A 21,929-nucleotide genomic window follows, 5' to 3' on the forward strand; every position below is an offset into this window, starting at 1 on the left:
CAGAAACCCGGAGGCATCAGTACGGATCGCCAAATGGGCGGCCGAACTCTCCGGCTACCACATCACTTTCGAGCCCAGGACTGCGATCAAGTCACAAGTTTTAGCAGACTTCGTCGTCGACTGGATCGGGCCAATAACACAGCCAGAGCCGTCCGCAGAGAAGGTTTGGACAATCCACTGCGACGGCGCTTGGTGCCATGCGGGGGCAGGCGCTGCTGCAGTCATCACCTCACCCGCCGGGGTCAAGCACAGATACGCGGCACGCTTAAGCTTTGCCCTGGAATCTGACAGATGCACAAACAACATCGCAGAATACGAAGCTGTCATCCTCGGCCTCCACAAGTTAAGAGCCCTCGGCGTCACCACCTGCATAGTCCGAACAGACTCCAGGGTAGTCGCCGGCCAAGTCGAAAAAGACTATGCAGCAAAGGACCCCACACTTATGCAGTACCTCGCGGCCATCCGAAGCCTCGAGAAACAATTCAAGGGATTCACTTTGCAGCATGTGGACCGGGCCAAGAATGAAGAAGCTGACGCATTGGCCAAGGCGGCCGCCAGGGGTGAAGCCCTCCCCTCCGACGTGTTCTATCACGTCATCGGCACACCAGCCGTCCGCAGCCCCGAAGGGCTCCAAATAACCAACGACAGCGAGGGCCAGCGCATGATCAACCTTATCATGACCGAAGACTGGCGGGCACCAATAACCCTGTACCTGCAAGGGTTCTATCACCCAGTCGACAGCAACGAGGCCAAGCGCCTCCACCACAGGAGCCAGGACTTCGCATTGATCGAGGGCCAACTGTACAAAAAGGGGGTCAGCCAGCCGATGCTTAAGTGTGTCACCGAGACCGAGGGCGTTCAAATCCTGCGCGAAGTCCACAGGGGGACCTGCGGCTCCCACGCAGGCTCCAGGGCCCTAGTGGCAAAGGTGATACGACAAGGCTTCTACTGGCCCGCCATTATCTGCGCCGCAAATCGGGTTGTCAGATCCTGCGAAGCCTGTCAGAAATTTTCCCCAGGCTCGGGGCGCCCCTCGCAGTTCACGAAGCTGATCGCCCACACGTGGCCCCTTCAGCGCTGGGGCCTAGACATCGTCGGGCCCCTGCCCACGGCTCAGGGGAACCTCAAGTTCACCTTCGTAGCCGTTGAATACTTCACTAAATGGATTGAAGCGAGGGCAGTATCCACCATCACATCGAAGACGGCCCAGAAATTCTTCTGGCAAAATATTGTTTGCCGCTTCGGAGTACCATCCGAACTCACGGTCGACAACGGCAAGCAGTTCGACAACCAAGATTTCAAAGACTTCTGCTTCTCCATCGGCACCAAGCTTGCCTTCGCCTCCGTGTACCACCCCCAGTCCAACGGAGTCGTGGAGCGCGCCAACGGCAAAATTTTCATAGCTGTCAAGAAAATGCTCCTTGACGACAAAAAAGGCAAGTGGCCCGACCTGTTACCCGAAGTGGTCTGGGCACTGAATACAACCGAGTGCAGGGCGACTGGGTTTACCCCCTTCCGCCTATTATACGGATCGGAGGCCATGACCCCGCAAGAAATAAAGCATAGGTCGCCTCGGACAGCCGCGTCGGCCGTCCCAGACGTAGATGAGCCAACTTCGAAGGATCTCATCGACGGAGACCGCCTCTTCGCCCTGCAGGCTCTCGACAAATACCAAGCCCAGACAAAAGCATGGCGCGACCAGGCAGTCATCCCAAGGGAATTCAGCGAAGGGGACCTCGTCCTCATCCGGACAGCTCGAACGGAGTCCAGAGGCAAGCTGGAGCCCATGTGGGAGGGCCCTTACATTGTCAAGTCGAAGGCCTCCCCAAGTGCATACAGGCTTGCAACGCCAAACGACGAAGACTTAGAGCATTCCTGGAACATTGATAATCTGCGCAAATTTTTTGTTTGACTCATCAGGGCCAGCCCGCCCTTGTAATTTGCAAAAACAATTTTGTTCTGGCCCGCACTCTTTTCCTCCCGGGGGGTGAGGTTTTTAACGAGGCGGTGTCATGTAATATACAAGAGAAAAATCCCCCGCAAAATTCACGTCGAAAAAAGACCGCATCAACGGTCTTCGACATTCGACTAATACAAAGTCACCGCGAGGCCCAGCAGCAGCCGCCCTCGCGTGCGACAAATCCGTGCAGAAGTCGCCTAAGGGTGCAGCCGGACTAGCACAACAAGTGCGAAAAATTGAAGTCTTCCACGAAGACTATCCGCGCAGAAGTCGCCTAAAGGTGCAGCCGGACTAGCACAATAAGTGCGAAAAATCGAAGTCTTCCACGAAGACTATCCGCGCAGAAGTCGCCTAAGGGTGCAGCCGGACTAGCACAACAAGTGCGAAAAATCGAAGTCTTCCACGAAGACTATCCGCGCAGAAGTCGCCTAAAGGTGCAGCCGGACTAGCACAATAAGTGCGAAAAATCGAAGTCTTCCACGAAGACTATCCGCGCAGAAGTCGCCTAAGGGTGCAGCCGGACTAGCACAATAAGTGCGAAAAATCGAAGTCTTCCGCGAAGACTATCCGCGCAGAAGTCACCTAAGGGTGCAGCCGGACTAGCACAACAAGTGCGAAAAATCGAAATCTTCCACGAAGACTATCCGTGCAGAAGTCGCCTAAGGGTGCCGCCGAATTAGCGCTACAAACACGAAAAATCGAGGTCCTCCACGAAGACTACCCGGGCAACAATCGCCTAAGGGTGCCGACGGGCTAGCACAATAAGTGCGAAAAATTCTAGTTTGCCGCGAACGCTATCCCTGCAGAAGTCGCCTCAGGGTGCAGCAGGGACAACGCAACAAGTCCGACGAACCGATTACAATGGTACAGCCGCACGAAGCCTAACAAGTGCAAAAACGGCTACACCAAACTGTCCGCACAAAGGCCGACTACATGCGCACCAGACCAACATAACAAACACACCAGACCAAGCACTTAACACCCTCGCAAACATAGCCGAGTGTGCGAAGGCACACAACCTCATCATACAAGCCATTACACATGTACAAGCGAGGGCATCGCATTCTACATCGGCTCGACCTTCGGAATAATTCCCATCTCCCTATAGTTAAATAACATTATCCTAAGCTCCTCACCCGCAAAAAGACTTTGCAACTCCCCCTCACCTGCACTCACGGCGGCCGGCAAGGACAACAGTTCCTTCCTGCCAGCCCCACTCACACGAAGCCGACCGACGTCCGCTCCACTCACTCTACACTTCGCAACCGCCCTTCGCCGCCTACGCCTAGTACTCGGACCAGACACAACATCAGCATCTGCAGCTTGCGACGAAGCCTCCGCCACTGCCACATCCAAGGCCGCAAAGTAGTCCAAGTCCTCATACGACGACTCTTCGGTCCATTCAACAGAGCTCCCAGAGTCACCGAACTCGGAAAATTTAGACGCAGACTCATCCGATTTATTCCCATCATCCACGGTCGAAGCCGCCAAAAAATTAGCAGTAGCGGTTGCGTGCGCAGGCCCAAAATCTTGAACCTGCGCAGCAACCAAGGTTCAGCAACAATATCCAAAATTTTCTAACTACCCACACCCACTAGGCCACCTGCGAAGACCCAGCCGTCGCGGGAGCCTCCGCTGTCGCCTCCGCAGCCACCGCCACAGGATCCTCAGCCCTCGGCGCAGCAGTTGACGACGGGTCTCCGCCGGCCGCAGTGGCTGCAGGGGCATCGGGAACGCCTTCGGTGATTTCCGGGGGCGGCTCCGGAGCGGCCTCGGACACAGCCGTCGTCGGGTTCGGCTCCGGGTCAGGCAGCGCGCTATTCAAAGCCCCAAAGTCATCCACCCTCTCGCCACGCGCCGCCTGAGACACAGCACACAGACTCAGCAAACCCACATTTAACCCACATTAAACAAACACCAAACAAAAGCCAAACATTACCTGACTCCTCGCCGTCTCAGCCCACTCCCTGACCACCTCTCGACCGTGGGGGCCCCACATTCGGTCGTAGAGGGCTCCGGCGGATTCCTTCACTATAGGGTCCTCAACCTTGTAGATATCACGCTCCGAATCCTCATCAGCTTGGTCGAAGACCTCATAGTGTCGGCACCCTTCGCGAGAGAGCGCGTTCATCGCCCCCTCGCAGGTGACCAGAGAGGCATAAGACATAAACCCCTCCATGATGGTGGGGAGCGCCTGCAGCTCCTCCTGCACCCACTCAAGGCAGCGAAGTCCGGGCTCTCGGTCCGACACTTCAAATTCAGCGGTCCGCGCGCCCAGCTCACGGTATGAATCCATAAGCTGTTTGCGCGTCCGCTCAGCCTCCGTGCGCGCCGAGGCCTCGGCCCTCTCCACACGGCTCTGCAGCGCGCTGAGCCGCTCCTCCAGCTGCCCGGCGCGCTGCCTGGCAAGGCTGCCCTCCGCCCGCGCCAAATTGGCCTCCGCCTGCGCAGCCTGCGCCTTGGCGAGGGCCTCATTAGCCTCATCCCTCTCCGCCGCCAGTTGGCGCCGGAGGTCAGCCTTCTCACCCTCCAGCACAGCCACCTTGTCCGCCAGCTTGCGACACTTACTGTCGGCGGCCGACTTTTCCCGGACGGCGTCAGCATGTTGCGTCCGAAGTCTCTCGACTTCGGCAGACACAACTGCCGTCAGGGCCCCCGACGTCGCGCGGTTTGCGAAGTCAGCCGCCTACAAGACACACATAAGACCACAGCCTCGGCGAAGCCGTTTAAAAAAAAACGAGGCCTAGCTCAACGCACCTGACTTAGTGCCTCCTTCATCTCCTCCAGCCGGCGGGACACGACACCCGCCTCGTCCCTGATGGCAGTGAGTGCCGGTATCTCGCCACCGGCACAAAGAGCACTGCCCTTCGCCCTTGGCACCACGGCAGCCGTCGTGGCCGCCGCGGCAGGCGAAACAACAACAAGCTGGTCTTCGTCCGACCCTAAGACGCATCAACAAATCAAAAAAAAAATCGAGCCAACGACTTACCAACAAGATAATCGTCCACACTAATGTCGGTGGCGAAGTCAGCAACGTGCTTGCCAGAGGGCGGCAACCCTCGAGCCGCCTTCGCAGCGTCCGGCGCCCTACTGGATGCAGGGACGGCCGACTTAGCCGCCAGCGGCGGCTGGCCTCCGCCGGGGCAGTAGCCTTCGCAGCCCTCTGCTGCCTCTTCGGCCTGGCTTCATGAAGCCTGACGACCGCCTGGCGCTTCTATGCAGCTCCCTGGCGATCCTTGTCCATCACTGCCGACACAACAGCAGCAATATTCCGCTCGTAAGGAAACACTTTCCAAGCACGAACCATGCGAGATGTAAAAAAGTCTTCGCCGGCCGCGCGGGGGACAGGAACATTCTTAGGCCACCAACCCCCGGTAACCCTCAGCATCCGCGCCGAAGACTCCCGGAGCTCGGGCGAAGACATCCTTCCCCCCGGGGCCGCGCATGTCCTCATCAATTCTCTAGCAAAACCATCAGAAACCCCAAGTCCTCCCACAACAGTACCTAGTTTCCTCTTCTTAGATGACGGGGCGGCCACCGGCGCGGGGTCGTCTCCAGACTCCACCACCGGTTTCTTCCCGTGACGATCCACATCGTCTTGGCCGGGATAACCGCCATACGGCAGACGATTCAACTCAAAAACCCTGTTCAAGCGGTCATTTGACCCGCGAATGTCCCAACTACGCTGGCCCTCTGTCCTAGGCACATACCGACCCACGATCCGCACCGCCCCATCCTCCGCCTCGCGCACAAAGGCGGCCGGATCGCGACTCTGCAGATCTAGCGCGAAGGCAAGACTTCGCACCAGCTTCCCACCGTGGGAGGGCATCTGGCGAGGGCACACTTCGCCCAGCGCCCAGCCATGCACCAAAGGCCATACCCCGAACGCCACAAACTCCTCAACCAAATCGCGCCCGCTGCTCAGGCCGGCGGCGCACCGAAGGGCCCCTTCGTCCGCATCCTCATCCGCCACTTCAAAAGGCGGGTATGCTGAGTAAAAATGCGAGCACATCTCGGACACGGGGAGCCCCGGATGGTCTTCGGCTGTACCCTCCGCGACGTAGAACCAAAAATCCTGCCAATTGCCCCACTTGTTGCGGGCGCAAGGAACCAACTCAACTACCTGCATCGTGGTCTTGCCGGTCTTTGGCGTAAATGTACAGGACCCAAACTGGGCAAATTCACTTCCAATCATCCTCTTCTGCCAGTGCAGGCAATAATACTTCGCGAAGACTTCGACTGATGGCTGTCCGCCGTACGAAGTCGTCGCCCAGACATACTTCGACAGAGCCACCACGGCATTCGGAGTCAGCTGATGGATCTGAACATTAAATCTGCGCAGGACTTCTCCAACAAATCGGTGCGCAGGCAGGCGGAGACCAGCGGCAAAGAACGCCTCGAACACAACCAACTCGCCTTCCGGCTCGGGGACTTCCTCCGTCCCCGGGACACGAGCGACCCCGCCGCCAAAGTAACCAAGCCGCTGCATATCCTGCACGTGGGCCGACGACATCCGCGACACACCAAAATCCACAGTATCGCCGGCGCGCAACTCCTCCGCCGCCACAGTACTCAGCGTTTCCTCAGATGACGCGTCGGCCGGCGGCGAAGCGGCAGCAGAAGAAGAAGAGGTCGGCATCGCTACGTACCGTCGGCGGCGGCGGACGGTCTGCTTCACTCGAGCCAGATCTCCGGCGAACAAGAGCAAGGAGGGCAGACGAGCAGCAGAGACGGTGGAGAAAGCGGCTAGGGTTTTCACGGAGCGCGGAAGAATAAATTTCAAAATGCGCCGCCCCCCGCCCCCTTTTATACACAGGGCGCGGCGCTTCGGGAAACCCGCAGTCCTACAGTACGGCGTCAATCAACGGTCATGTCAAAAACCCCCGCGGAACCACTTCGAGCGAGGGCATCGTCTCCGCCATCTAGCGACGTCTTCGGCACCAGATGACTTAGTCGAACTGGTCCCTCGGAGGGCAAATGTTGGGGCGAAGGCAAAGACGCCACCCTTCGCTCGGGGCCTTCGCCGTAAATGCCGGCCCAACGGAGACAAGACAACGGTCAGGGACACCCTTCGCCCCATACGACATCGGACGAAGACCCGTGGCGAGGTCATCCCACTGTGCGGCCTCGTCCAGCGCGGAGGCCCACGTGTGATCCGGCCCATTGTGACAGGCCCTGCGTGGCCGCTGCGTGTTACGGGCCTAATTTATAAAGGCGTCCCTGTAATTACAGTCTGTAACCCCGCTTTATGGGAATATTCCGGGGATAACCTAGGTGTCTGAGGGCACATGCGTCCTTAGCACGGGACACTGGGTACCCGGACACCTATAAATACCCCCGCACAGTGCCCTTGAGAGGCTAGATGAAAAAAAGCTTCTGCCATCTCGTGCTAAACCCTGTTTGCGCTATCACTCCCCCCCCGTTGGATCAACTTGCGCCTGTGAGCAAGTTCCAACATTCACTAAGCCTGTAATTTAGCTCTCATGTATAAGTTGGCTTGTAATCGATGTGGACGACGTCTCTGGTGTGACATGTGGTTCCGGTGACCGATGTCGCTGGTGCTCATTCTGTTGCTTCGCATAATCGTCTTCTATGGACTATGGTTGTAGGCCTGTGGCAAATGCCAAGTCAAGTGGTTAGCGACAACCGATAGTTGTCCAGTCAGACGATAAGATGAATCATAAAAGGATGAGGTTCATAGATCAGTCGCCTGCCCACAAATTAGGTTTGATGTCTCATGTCGTCGATTAGCCATTGAACGGATATTTTATCTTACATTGTTTATCTCTTTTAGACTTTGGTTGGTATACTACAACAGAGCTATAGATCTTATATTACCAACCACTATATTAAATCTTTGATTAATTAAGTGCATAAAGCTTAAATTATATATATTTAGGCTGTATAAAATTTAAAGTGTATATATATATACACCCACACGCAACCTTGGGAGGGGCCATGGCCTCTGACGGCCCCTTGTTCCGCCCTAGGACGACATATGGCGCTCCATGAATGGTCTCATGCATACAAGAACCAACGAAACATTGTTGATGTACTCTACTTTTAGTTAGTGTTAGGTTCCAGAGTACGGTGGGACTCATCCAATCCATTTCAAATTTGTTGTTGTTTAAATTGGTTCTATATAGAACCGTTCCATCTCGGAAACCAAACACTAGCTTAGTTTTTGCTCGTGTGATCCGCGGGTCGGTCTGGTCGATGCGTAAGGGATGACCAAACTAAACGGTGCAAGAAGATGCAACACATGCTCAAACATTCGTTCGGCTGCTGGGTTTCGCGACAACAGCTACTGCTAGCTGTCGCGGTGGAAAAGTTTGCAGCTACAGTGAAAGTTTGCAGCCAGAGCGCTGGAAATATGCAGCCGACCTGTACTGTGTATGAACCAAACGTCATCGGAGACGCTTTTGTTGTTGAAGATAATGCATGGTAGTCTCCAAATGGATGGTATTAATTGTTTGAGTTGGCCCCACGGAACAGACGGTGGGTTTCGGTCTCAGAAACTCCATTGCACACAGCACATTCATATTCGCCAACAACAATGCCTTTCTGTTTTGTACCGGAGGCGATCGTGCGCAGCAGAAGACATCCGGATCAGCAGCAAAAGACAAAAACAGTTGTTTAAATTACTGCAGCTGTAATTTGTAAAGATAAAACCGCTACAGAAATGGTATAAACTGGTACAGATTAATTAAAGCGGGCCCAGATACTCAAGACGAATTTGAATACTAGTTTGATATACGTACTGCATGTTTGTCGTAGGCACTATATATATCGTACGACAACACCAGAAAATTGAATTCAGGATGATCTCCTATATATTTACCGATAGCAGATAGATAGCACCTTTCTCTCTACCACTTCCTCACACTGTCACACACCTGCTTGAGAATCGGCTATTTTGTTACCGCATATGATTAAAGTGTAAGCATGCGATTAACTCTTGATTAAGAAATAACTTTTATTCCTCTCCTATTAAAACGTAAAAAATAATATGTTTAGAGTTAGCTTATAAGTAGAGCTCGACCCATTTACAAGCTCTTGAGCTAGCTCGAAAACCAGGGATTAAAAAGTATGAAGATCATATATACATTTATATGTATCTATCTGAAGCTTGAAAATACTAATGTTGGGGACTTGTTCTCAAATGCTAAGAGTTAAGAACAAGGCAACATAAAAAGTGTTAAGTGTTAAAGTCCTTCGTCCTTCGAAGCATTATGTCCCTTCGGGAAATAATGAGTTTCGGACGAAGGTCATAAGAGACATACCTTCGTAAACATAACAAGTAATGACGAAGGATTCATATAAAGCATGAAATATAATATAAGCATCATCATAGAATCATTTCTATTTTATTAACATGGAAAAATAGAAATGATTTCAAATTACAAATGTACCTTCGGTCCTGAGAGAAGGTAAAAAGTACAAGCGTGACGCAAAAGCAAATGCCAAGTCAGCGTGAACAGTACGGGGATACTGTTCACCTATTTATAGACACGGGACACAGCCCTTACAAAATTACATTTATGCCCTTTACATCTGACAATAACTCTATAGTAATCCATCGAGGTCCGAATAGCCTTTTCATCTTTAAGTCGGTTTCCTTTCCTGCCACCATGCCGAAGCTTTTCTGCTCACAGCTTCGGTGCTGTATCAACCTTCGTATGCTTTGAGCTTCTCCCTCTGTGATACCGATTCGAGTCCGAAGATACCTGTTTGCACATTATACTCCAGAAACACTATTAAATCATGTTTTTGAGGACCTTCGGACGCCGAAGGTCCCCAACAGTAGCCCCTCGCAATATTAATTTGTTTGAAATAATAAATTCAGATTGCGATATGAACGAAGGCTTTATGCCGAAGGTCCGAAAAAACACCTTCCCTTTGCTAGAATAGCAACATTCAATGACAAGTGGGGTCTTTCAACTTTCAACGCATCAAGCGTATAAATACGGCCATACCGCAAACTTATTTTGCACGCTTTCTGGCCAACCACTCCTGCTCACTGATTTTTTAGCTCTTGTGCACTGTGATCTGCTAAGCTTTTAGCTTTGAAGCTTCGGCTTTGAAAACAGTTTTTTAGTGTTTCCGAAGATGTCTGAAGCTGCTAAGAAGGCTGCTGCTGAGATGAAGCTGAGTCTTGATGAAGAGAAGAACTTAGGGTTTCTTATAGCAATGTCGAAGACCAACACAGAAAAGATCACCAGGGAAATTCTGGAAGGGCTGTCTGAAGATACTGGTGACAGTGACAGTTTTGATGTGGACAGCGGTGGCGAAGACTCCGAAGATCGCCCCTGGCGACCAAGCCATTCAGTTTATGGTAAATCAACTATCAAAGAGAATCATCTTGTTAATATGAGAGGAAGGTATTTCCGGGATCTGTCCATTGTGAGGGCGGACGAAGGGGAAAAGACTTGCCCAGACCCCGAAGAAAATGAAGTCGTGGTATTCCGAAGCTTTTTGAAGGCTGGGCTGCGATTGCCCTTGAGCAGCTTCGTCGTGGAAGTGCTGAAGATCTTTGAAGTCTATCTTCACCAGCTTACCCCCGAGGCAATCATAAGGCTGAATATCTTCGTGTGGGCCGTGCGAAGCCAGGGTCTGAAGCCTGATGCAAGAAGCTTGCATCGGCCGCGTTATATTGAACCAGCTTCGGTGCCTGAGTTTACCGGAGAGACTTCTTCGGCCAACGAAGCTGAAAAACCAGCCGAGCCAACTTTGCTGCCAGAAGTCGCAGAAACAGCCGAAGTACCAACGAAGACAAAATTGGAGCAATCAAAAATTTTGTTACCGGAAACGAAAGAGAAGGCCGAAGCGCCATTCACAGAAAAAATGGAAGAGGTAAAGGAAGCAACCGAGGACTCCAAAACATCAGAAGTTTTGAGTCCTTCAGCAATTATTGGGACATCAAAAAATGAAAAAGTGCCAGCTGCAACTCCGAAGAGAAAAAGAATGGCTAATGTGCTAGATGTACTGGAAACGATCATATCTTCGAGCACACCTCCGAAGAAGGCTGCTGTTACTTTTGAAACAACAGCTGAAATTTCTGGTTCTGCAGCTCTAGAGCAAGAAATTGAAGCCGAAGCTGGGCCCTCAGAGCCCGCAAAGGCAAAAACCTTGGAAAGTGAGGCAGAAAAAATAACAAAGCCAACTTTTGCTGAAGGAACTGGTGTTGTTACCCCCGAAGCATCCCCCAAAATTCGTGATTATATTTTTCGTCATGCTTCGGGGAAAAAATTATCAGAAAAAGAAGAACAAGAGGCCCAACACTATGCCCAAAAATTGAAATATCCAAAGGGGGCGTTGATATTTAATGGCAGTGGAGAAGAAGATTTCTTGTATTGCCTCCCCGACAGCAAGGAAATTTCTGTCTGTCGGGAGATGAGCAGAAGCTTCGGATTCCCAACTTTAGAAGACGGACTTTCGGTGCTGTCAAAGAACGATCTGGCTGACAGCCTAGCTTACAATAGTTTAAAGGTGCGACAAATGGAATTCTTATATTTTTGTTGAGTTCAAAATTTTTCGTTTGTTTAAAACTATTGACACAGACATATTCCTGTCTGCAGGTCCTGATACTCAGCAATGCCCTCAGAGCACAGAAAGATGCTGAGGACGAAGGATGTACTATAGCCCTGAGCAACCTTCGTTCCGAAGTAATTGAACTGAGGAACGAAGGTCTCGAAAAAGACAAAATATTGCATTCCTTAATAAATAAAATAAAAGAAGACGAAGCTCTTTTCAAAGGTCAGGCCGAAGCTCAGAAGGGTGAAATTGAAAACCTTCGTAAACAATTAGCCAGAGCTAAAGAGGAATGCATACTTGAAGAAACAAGGCGAGAACTCAGCGACCAATGGGCAAATCATTTAGAAGAAACTGTTAAAGAGCTTCGGTCAGCCAAGAAGAAATGCTTCGACAAATCTATAGAGTGTGTCAAGAAAATAAAAACTAGCTTCGCCAGCGTTGGCGCATTTTTGCAAGAAGAAAACTTTATAAGAGGTAACCCCGAAGGTCCCCTGGAATGGATCAATCATGAGGCGGAGGCCTTTGAAGAAATTTTAAATAGTCGCGGGGACATCTGCGCTTTTTCTGGTGCCAGAGGGATTGCCACCATTTTGGAGGGGAAAGGATGTGAACATGTGAAGATTTTATCGCAGTCCGAAGCCACCTTGTCCACTGAAGATATAAAAGATCCTTCAGCCGAAGCTAGCGCGGTTGGGGGAAAATTTTTCACCGACATCTGGGACAACGGTGGTAGAGAAATGGCCCAAGAAATCATTCAGAAAAGCGAGAAAGGGATTCATGAGGCTAGAAAAGTAGCCGAGGCTGCTGAGAAAAACGCAGAGCCCGAAGGGCAAATAGGTACTGACGAATAGTTTTCATCGCGTTATAACTTTTAATTTTATAGTTCGTTCGCGATCTGTAATAGTGATGTAATAGTATCCCGTCCTCACTCAGATCCTACTAAAGCATCTTCGGGCCCTCAGCCTAAAGATGACGACGAAATTAAAAAGATGGCCGAAGCTATCATGGATCAGGTTGTCGATCGACTGCTGAACGAAGCTGCAGAGATAGTACTTAGGGAAAACTAAGTGCTATTGCAAAAAACATTTGATATATGATTTGTGTAATATTCTGTAATCCTGTATGTAATATACTTGTTTTATGATTCAATTCTTTACGATGCATGAAACTTTAAACACGTACCATTTTTGAGTCTTCGACGAAAAAACACCTTCCCTTCTTTTCATGCTTCGTGAAGAAGAATTTATCATTTATCACGACAATATCCATAGTGTTCTCATAAGAAATATCCAAGCTTCGTAAAAATAATCCCCGAAGCTATGCCCCGAAGATCAATATTGTTTCTCCCTGTAACTTGGCATGATTTGCCCTTTCTCAAAGCATTTTCCGAAGATCGATAACATGCCCCCTTCTTGTGCCACATGCAGCATGATGTATGATGATTATGCTATGCAAAATGATGTGATGATGTTATGTTATGCAAAATGATATTTTGTGCCGAAGATACGCACATTCCTGCAATGGAGCACAATCTTTTGTATCAATACTGACTTTTTCATTATAAGCCTCCCTTAGGAGCTTCTTCGCCTTTTACTTCAGCGGAATCAGCGTTTATTTTTCGCTGTAAGTTCTGCATCCCCTTAGGAACGTCTTTGGAACTTCTTCGCCTTTTACTTTCGGCGGTATCAGCGTTGACTTTTCGCTGTAAGTTCTGCATTCCCTTAGGAACGTCTTTGGAACTTCTTCGCCTTTTACTTTCGGCGGTATTTAGCTCTGCATTCCCTTAGGAACGACTTTGGAGCAGAAAACCTACGCTGCGCTCCCTTAGGAACGACTTCTTGTAGCTTCGGCAAGCTTACTCTGCGTCCCTTAGAACGACTTTTTGTGGCTTCGGCAAGCTTACTCTGCGTCCCTTAGAACGACTTTTTCCTTGCTCCGAAAAATACATATCGTGGTGGAGGCAAGCTTATTCGCCCTTCTCTTGCAAATTCTTACAATTTGAACCTGTGAAAAAGATTTACTTTCCTCGTGGCAAACGACAAAACCATTACATGAAGTTTAAAAAGTGTTCTTTATTACATGAAAAATGAAACTTGAATAGAGAAGACTTCTATCAAAGTAGGATACTTGTCAGTAGATGTGCTTTGACTCTGGCACAGTGCTATTAACTGTGCGAGCTTCGGACTGTTCTCTGAAATCCCGTTGATTTTGAGTATATTGGCCCCCTTCTGGCTGCTGGCCTTGTTGTAGCGGTGGTGGAGGCGGAGGTTGTTGCCAGGAAGCCTGAGGCTGACTCGCCGAAGCAACAGAAGCTGCAGGGTGATTGCCTACATATTCTGGGATGTAAGGCGAATGATACGAAGCAGTGTGCATGACCTGCTTCGGCTGAGCCTGTTGCGTGGCAGCTTCAGCTATCTCTTTTTGCTTCTGAATGATAACATGGCACATCCTGGTAGTATGACCTTTGTTTTCACCACAGAATAAGCAAAATATTCTTCTGGGTTGATCCCCGAATCTTCCGCCGAAGCCCCTGGCGCCTCTGCCTCTTGGAGCTGGTGGTCGGAAGGAGCTTTGCTGTTGCCCCGAAGCCTGTGAGGAGTACTGTGGCCTTTGCTGCTGGCTCCCCTTATCATCATTTTGATTGGAATTATGAATTGATCTGACATGCCTCGGATAGAATCTTCCTCCGAAGCCCCTGGTCATCTCAGAAAATCTGAAGGCCTCCTCCCTTCTTTGGCGAAAATCATTGTCAGCTCGAATATATTCATCCATCTTCTGGAGCAGCTTCTCCAGCGTTTGTGGTGGCTTCCTGGCAAAATACTGCGCTGATGGCCCTGGCCGAAGCCCCTTGATCATGGCCTCAATGACAATCTCATTGGGCACTGTCGGCGCCTGTGCTCTTAAACGCAGAAACCTTCGGACATATGCCTGAAGGTATTCTTCGTGGTCCTGGGTGCACTGGAAAAGGGCCTGAGCAGTGACCGGCTTTGTTTGAAACCCTTGGAAACTAGTTATGAGCATATCTTTCAGTTTCTGCCAAGAAGTGATTGTCCCTGGCCGAAGAGAAGAGTACCAGGTCTGAGCAACACTTCTGACGGCCATGACGAAGGATTTTGCCATGACTGCCGTATTGCCACCGTATGAAGATATTGTTGCCTCGTAGCTCATTAGGAATTGCTTCGGGTCTGAGTGACCGTCATATATGGGAAGCTGAGGTGGCTTGTAAGTCTGTGGCCAAGGTGTAGCCTGCAATTCTGTTGAAAGAGGAGAAGCATCATCAAAAGCAAAGTTTCCATGATGGAGATTTTCATACCAGTCGTCCTCATTGCGGAAATTTTCCTGATGAAGCTCTCTGCGTGGAGGCCTTCGGGTTTGATCATCTTGAACGAAATGACGGACCTCTTCCGAAGCTTCATCTATCTGTCTCTGAAGATCAGCTAGACGAGCCATCTTTTCCTTCCTGCGCTGAACTTGTTGCTGAAGGATCTCCAAATTTTGAATTTCCTGATCAAGATCATCATCCGGAGGTGTTGGACTGACAGCCTTTTCTGGCTTCGGGCTTCTCTAAGAGAAATAACATCCTGATTGGGATCCAGCGACTGCAGTGTGCCAGCTCCTGTTGTTGAAGCCTTCTTCGGCGGCATGACGAAGGTGACGCTCGCCGAAGGTATTCAAAGCTCAAGAAATGGAAGTGAGTTCACCGGAGGTGGGCGCCAATGTTGGGGACTTGTTCTCAAATGCTAAGAGTTAAGAACAAGGCAACATAAAAAGTGTTAAGTGTTAAAGTCCTTCGTCCTTCGAAGCATTATGTCCCTTCGGGAAATAATGAGTTTCGGACGAAGGTCATAAGAGACATACCTTCGTAAACATAACAAGTAATGACGAAGGATTCATATAAAGCATGAAATATAATATAAGCATCATCATAGAATCATTTCTATTTTATTAACATGGAAAAATAGAAATGATTTCAAATTACAAATGTACCTTCGGTCCTGAGAGAAGGTAAAAAGTACAAGCGTGACGCAAAAGCAAATGCCAAGTCAGCGTGAACAGTACGGGGATACTGTTCACCTATTTATAGACACGGGACACAGCCCTTACAAAATTACATTTATGCCCTTTACATCTGACAATAACTCTATAGTAATCCATCGAGGTCCGAATAGCCTTTTCATCTTTAAGTCGGTTTCCTTTCCTGCCACCATGCCGAAGCTTTTCTGCTCACAGCTTCGGTGCTGTATCAACCTTCGTATGCTTTGAGCTTCTCCCTCAGCTCTGTGATACCGATTCGAGTCCGAAGATACCTGTTTGCACATTATACTCCAGAAACACTATTAAATCATGTTTTTGAGGACCTTCGGACGCCGAAGGTCCCCAACAACTAATAATACGAAAGAAATCCTTTCGTAATTCTTAAACCAAATAAATAAGCTAGTTTATACACGCTGCCATGTATATATAAGTATAACAATATACTAAGGTACCACTACACCATATATCATAGTCCACCATGCCATAGATATGTATCCATAATCTATTATTGATTGTCTTACATCTGCTTAACACAAAGTGATAGAACTGTAGCAATAATCCCATGTGTTTACAAGGTCTAGGTCTATAGCTATCAACCAATTGTAAAGCGCAAGACATCAAATCATACAATAAAACCAACATATGTTTAAGGGAACAATGTTGGCTCTTTGACGACATAAGCGGAAATACTAAGTTATTCAAAAATATAAATGACGAGCTATGAGGAGCTGAATCGAGCTATGAGCTTTTCACTAAACCTACTTATAAATAACCATTCGAGGTGCCCTCACTCACCTGAACCAGCCTCGCGTTCACTTGACCCTTTTTGCACGTTCTCTCTCTTCTGCATCATACATAACATGACGCATGCTATCGCTTTAGACAGTCGTTGGATAATCCTCAAGGTCTACTTCTTCGTCACAAAATAAGTGCTCATTATCACAATCCAAAGTTTTAATAAATCTTAAATTTAACTAGAATTATAAAAAAAATTGTATTAGCATTTGTATTTTTAACTAGGTTTACTATGAAAATATAATATAAACCATCACTAGTAGAAAAGGGCTCAAAGCCTGCGGGACGATATATTTTTACAGACGGATTCGTTTATCAACAGACTGTGCTATTTTTAGTGGTGGTTCCTTAAGGAAACCACCACTAGAAATCGTATTTCTACAGACGGTTATTTAAGAAAACTGCCTGTAAAAATCCATGATTTGTAGTGGCGAATTTCTTAAGGAACCGCATGTAGAAATCGATTTCTAGTGGCGGTTTTCTTAAGGAACCGCAACTAGAAATCATTTTTATCCTTAATTTTTCGAGTTTTTCAAACAACTTCGTATGACAAAACCACCAAAATAAAAGTTATAGATCTCTAAAAGTTATGAAACTTTGTAGTTGACAACTTTTTATTTGAACTTGTTTCGGTTCTAAAAAATAAATCTAAGTATGTCAAATTTAAAATTCATATTTTGCAAACTACCTCGGATGAAAAAAAATGTCAAAATAAAAGTTGTAGAACTCCAAAAGTTATTCAACTTTGTAGTTGACAACTTTTTTATTTGAATTCGTTTAGAGTCTCAAATAAGCAATTTACACTCAAATGGTTGTAATATGTGAACAAAACAACTACAAACTAGACACGATGCATATTATAAACGGAGTGGTAGTGAAGAGTACGCGCGAGGGTGAGGTCGACGGTTCGATTACGGAGACGGGCGGGTGGTGGGGTGAGTCCTCTCCTTAAATAATTTTTTTGTTGTTTTAAAAAACCTGTTTAATGTTTTTAAAAGTAATTTTTACTAGCGGATTTATTACGTCGACCGCCAGTGGAAATCGATTTTCACTGGCGTTTTTATTAAGAAAACCGCCACGTCATTTCCACTGGCCCCTAGCACTGGCGGCACTGAAAAACGCCAGTGCAAACAGCTCTAGAACCGCCACTATAGAGCCTCTGTGTACTAGTGCATATTAGCAGTTTATATATATTTAGTACCACTTTTTATTGGTTGCTTCTCTTAAGACGTGAGACAAACATTAAATTTGAGACGGAAAGGGTACTGCTGGTCTATTCAAAAGAAAGTCATGCTGTCTCAATCCCTATTATTATTGCCACAATGACGACATGCATGCATGTTCTTGTCAATCATCTCCTTTATTTTGTGTCAATATGAAAAGGAATTGTATGGATCGCGTGGGAATGGTCACTTTGTATATTTGTAATAGAAGGTTTGTTTTCTTGGAGTAACTGGTAGGTGCTATTTTGGGCGTCTTTGTACATATAGGCTCCTCTTGCGACTAAAAAAATAGTGGTTTTACTTGGCTATGCAAGTTGCAAGGAGAGAGGGAAAAATTGAATAGTGCACTATCAGATGGATCTGAAACCGTTTAGAGCTCTAAAAAACCTTTATTGACATGTGGACTAATGGAGCTACCGACGAAGAGCTAGTGATAAGCAAGAAGCTAGATCGAGACGATAATAATATATATATGCAGCCATGCAGGCCTGCCTTATGGTGTTGCGCTGCCTGCGTTTTACAGTTATAAGTCAACCTGCTTCTATCATCAAATATATACAGAAATGAATGTAATAATGGATCAAATCAACCAATATATTGAAGAACAAACCAATCAGCTAGCTAGGATTATCTGTGTGTACGTACAAGGCTACAAGCTAGCTTGGTCGCCACACGGGCCGGAGGGGTGCGTGTCTTAACAATTAATCCCCTCAGTGCTCAGCTTGATCAGCTAGCAGCCACTCAATCTCCTTCTCTTGTTCACGCCAAGCTGATCCCGCATCTGTGCATGGCGCCGTCGAGGACCTGGCGGAAGTGGCCGGCGTCGCAGGGCACCCGCAGCACGCCCGGCTGGCCGTACCCGTACCGCTGCGCCGCCATGTCGAGAAGCTCCGCGATGGATGGGTCGCTGAGAAGCCGCACCGGCACCAGCACCCGCTGGCCACCATCGCCGTCGTCGTCCCCGCCAGCGACCAGCATCGGGACGTGGCCTCTCGGGACCTTCTCCGCCTCCTCGTAGCCGGCGCCGGCCCCGCGTGCGGGCGACCCGCTGGCGCTGCCGTTCTTCCTCTTCCACGCCATGGCCAGATGTTCCGTTTATTATTTGCCCGACCCCGCTCGAGAGAGAGAGAGAGAGAGAGAGAGAGAGAGAGAGATCTAGGTAGCTCTCGATCGGCGCTGGAGTTCTTAGCTAGCTAGCTAGGGCGACTGGGCGAGTGGTGATGATTGGATCGCGTCTTGTTCTTTTTGGGCTCGGTCGTTAGCTGCGGGAAAAAGGGCGAGGGCTGGCTGGATTTATAGGGTTGGAATGGATGATGGATGGAATGGAACGAGCGCGCGGCTTCGCGGCGGGCGGGAGCTGTTATGGCAGTTGCCGAATCTTTTGACCGAGTTGGGTCCAAATTGTTGACCTGGACGGACTGTTATGGAGTCTATCATGGTTAATTCCTCTAGTTTTTTTTTTTGCTCCGATGGTCCTCTCGAAAAGTTTGCATAGATCTTAAACAAGCTATTAACTTTACTGTTCAATTGACACGTGCTACTTGTTTGCGGATCGAGGGAGGCGACGGTGGATCCGCGCGCCCGCGAGGTGGTGACTGGTGACACCAGGGCACCAGGCGCATGCGGCGAGCAGCTCCAGCTGATGTGAGGCGGCGCAGGCACTAGGTAAGTGTTCTCCAGAAATGCAGATGCATGCTCTCTTTTTTTTGAGAGAGGCAGATGCATTCTTATTGAACACACAAATAACTGATCAATAAGCTATCTGTCAAATAGCAGCAGTATATTCCAAGGTCCTCGATCTTTTCTACGGCAACCAAATCAACACTCTAGTTCAGCCGCAGTAGACTTGTTTTTTTTTTTGGTTGCCAAATTCCAGAATTAATTTAGCAAAAAAAGTATGCATGCATGGCGAGAGGGAGAAGTCATTGGCGGCGAGCAACACGTACTGGTTCGTCTCCGTGGGAGTTGCCCGTGAACGCACATGCAGCCGTCCGCGCCTGGGCCTGGGACCGCACGAGATCGAGGTCACCCTAGCGGCACTGTAGCGCTCTGTGGTACAGTCACTGTTATCGTCGTCGAGTTATCATTGTTTTAATACAGTTGTTATATATCATATAAATAGGTATTATAATATTTATTTAAATATAATTATTGTTTATTTCTAAACATTAAGATACATATGGGTTTGTTGGTTACCCTAAATTTTTAGAGCAAGACGACGTGGTTTGACTACTCGCTCTGCACTATTTTGTTGTGCGGTGTGGTGGCTGCGCGGTGGGATCGGGTGGTGGGTAAGCGCAGTAGATGGTTGTACAGGCGTTGGAGATTTACAGGGCAGTAGCTGAGAGGGTGCTGGGGAGTGCGTAGGGTAGGCCCAGATTGTCAGCGCGGAGGATGAAGCCGTGGTAGCATCAGGTGCTTACATTAGGTTATTAATAGTATATATATATATATATATATATATATATATATATATATATATATATATATATATATATATATATATATATATATATATATATATATATATATATATATGGTAGGCCGGATCTATCAGACAATACAGCATCTGACACGAACGGACATGGGCACTGCCCATATCACTCAAAGCTCGTGTCGGATCGACATGGCGTACGGGTCGTGCTTGGACCATCAGCCTAGCCTATTGTGACGGCACGAGCATGACCTAATCAATGGTTGTCTCAGAACAATGTGAGTAACTATTTTTTCCTTTTCTTGACTATGGCGTGTGAGTTGTGACTCATGAACTCATGACCCCTCGTCTTTCCAGTCGACCCCCTCGTCCTCTCCCACTCCGTCCGCCCCTCACCCTCCCTCCCTCCATTTCTAGCTCTTACCCCCTCTCCCAGTGTGACTACTTGTTTTGGCATGATTAGACATTCTTCACCCCTTATTCTCTTAGCATAACCCTAACCCTTATCCCCTCTGGTGGTCCCTCGTCAGTGACACCAGTGCTTTAGCTACGCAGGTGACACACGCAGTTTAGGGAGAAAGAGATAAAGTCGATTGAGATCATGGATCTTGACCTAGTGGCCAAGGGGGAGGAGTGCTAGATCGAGTCACATATCATCGATCTGGATGAGGAGGTGGCTTTGTTCAGTGCCAGTGTTGCTACTGCTGGTATCGACGTCGATGCACCTTCTAGTGGGACCACAACGGGGGATAGGATCCACGAGCATGATGGCCACGACATGCACAACTTCTGTCGATTGCCATAGGGACTCGAGGAAGGGCCCCTCGAAGTCTAAGGTCTGGGATGGCTTCGATGATATTACCACCACCAAGGGAAATAAAAGTGTAAGGATTTTTTTTGTTTGCCATCATTGTAAGCATACTTTATCTGCAAGATCTACTTTCGGTGATGGGCACTTGCTCTAGCACCAAGAAAAATGCTCTGCTAAGATGGAGCATGATAGATGTGTTGTGGTTCAGTTAATTCTTAAGTATAATCCCGATGGCTCTTTGAAACATTGGGATTATTCTCCTATTGTTTGCTAGAACTAAACTATTTGGCTTGATTGCTATAATGGATCTGCCTCTGTGGTTTGGTGAATCTAATGCTTTTCAAGAATATATTACTCGTGCCTATAATCCTAAATTTGTTAAGGGTTTTTAGGCAAACTACTGCTAGAGACCTTATCAAACTTTACAATGAGTGTTTGCTAAAACTTATCGAAATCTTTATGTTCTCTGTGTTCTTCAGATGGTCTTACTTCTAACATATGGAATGGTAAGGCTAAAAAGAACTTTTTTTCTTTTGTTGTTCATTTTGTGAACTCTAGATGGGTGTTGGAAAAAAAAGATCGATTGGTCTTACACTTTTTGATGAGGCACATACTGATGTCAATATTGGTGACGTGTCTCTACGTGTCTCTATGGTAGTCCTATTCAAACGTTGGGTCGGGCTATGGTTGTTTGATGAGGCACATACTTATCTTGTAGATAAGCACTTTCTTGATGACTTTTTTGATGAGGCACATACTATATCTTGCAGATTTTAGAACTCATGTCACTTTTAAAAAATCATCAAATCAAGGTATTGCCGCATACAGTAGCTATTGTTTAAGTATGGGTGTTACTCCTCGCAAGTTTGGTTGGGACACAGATGGAACTTTTTTTTTCATGCGTAAGCACGTTCTTCCACATCAATGCATAATTTTTATATTCATCAGTACGCAATATCCTTTGGCTTGTAACGGTTATCCTTTATTATTGGCTAACGATCATTGGTATATTGCTGGAAAACTGCTAACATTTCTTCGGCTATTGATGAAAAAAAAAGGTTCACGGTGGTTACCATTGGTACACAATCCTATGGGTTTTCCAGTACGTGCGTGTCTCGTGGTAACAACGGCCATGGG

General features: G+C 48.1%; 1 protein-coding gene across 1 annotated transcript; it reads right to left on the minus strand.

The window, feature by feature from the left end:
- Nucleotides 1-18,073: 18,073 nt before the first annotated feature.
- Nucleotides 18,074-18,822, minus strand: LOC109939432 (auxin-responsive protein SAUR40). The gene has a single exon (XM_020537616.1). It carries the CDS (start codon nucleotides 18,625-18,627, stop codon nucleotides 18,307-18,309), a length of 321 nt encoding a protein of 106 aa, XP_020393205.1. The 5' UTR covers nucleotides 18,628-18,822; the 3' UTR covers nucleotides 18,074-18,306.
- Between the last annotated feature and the right edge of the window lie 3,107 nt (nucleotides 18,823-21,929).

This window comes from Zea mays, chromosome 5 (assembly GCF_902167145.1).
Source record: "Zea mays cultivar B73 chromosome 5, Zm-B73-REFERENCE-NAM-5.0, whole genome shotgun sequence".
In the NCBI taxonomy this organism is placed as follows: domain Eukaryota; kingdom Viridiplantae; phylum Streptophyta; class Magnoliopsida; order Poales; family Poaceae; genus Zea; species Zea mays.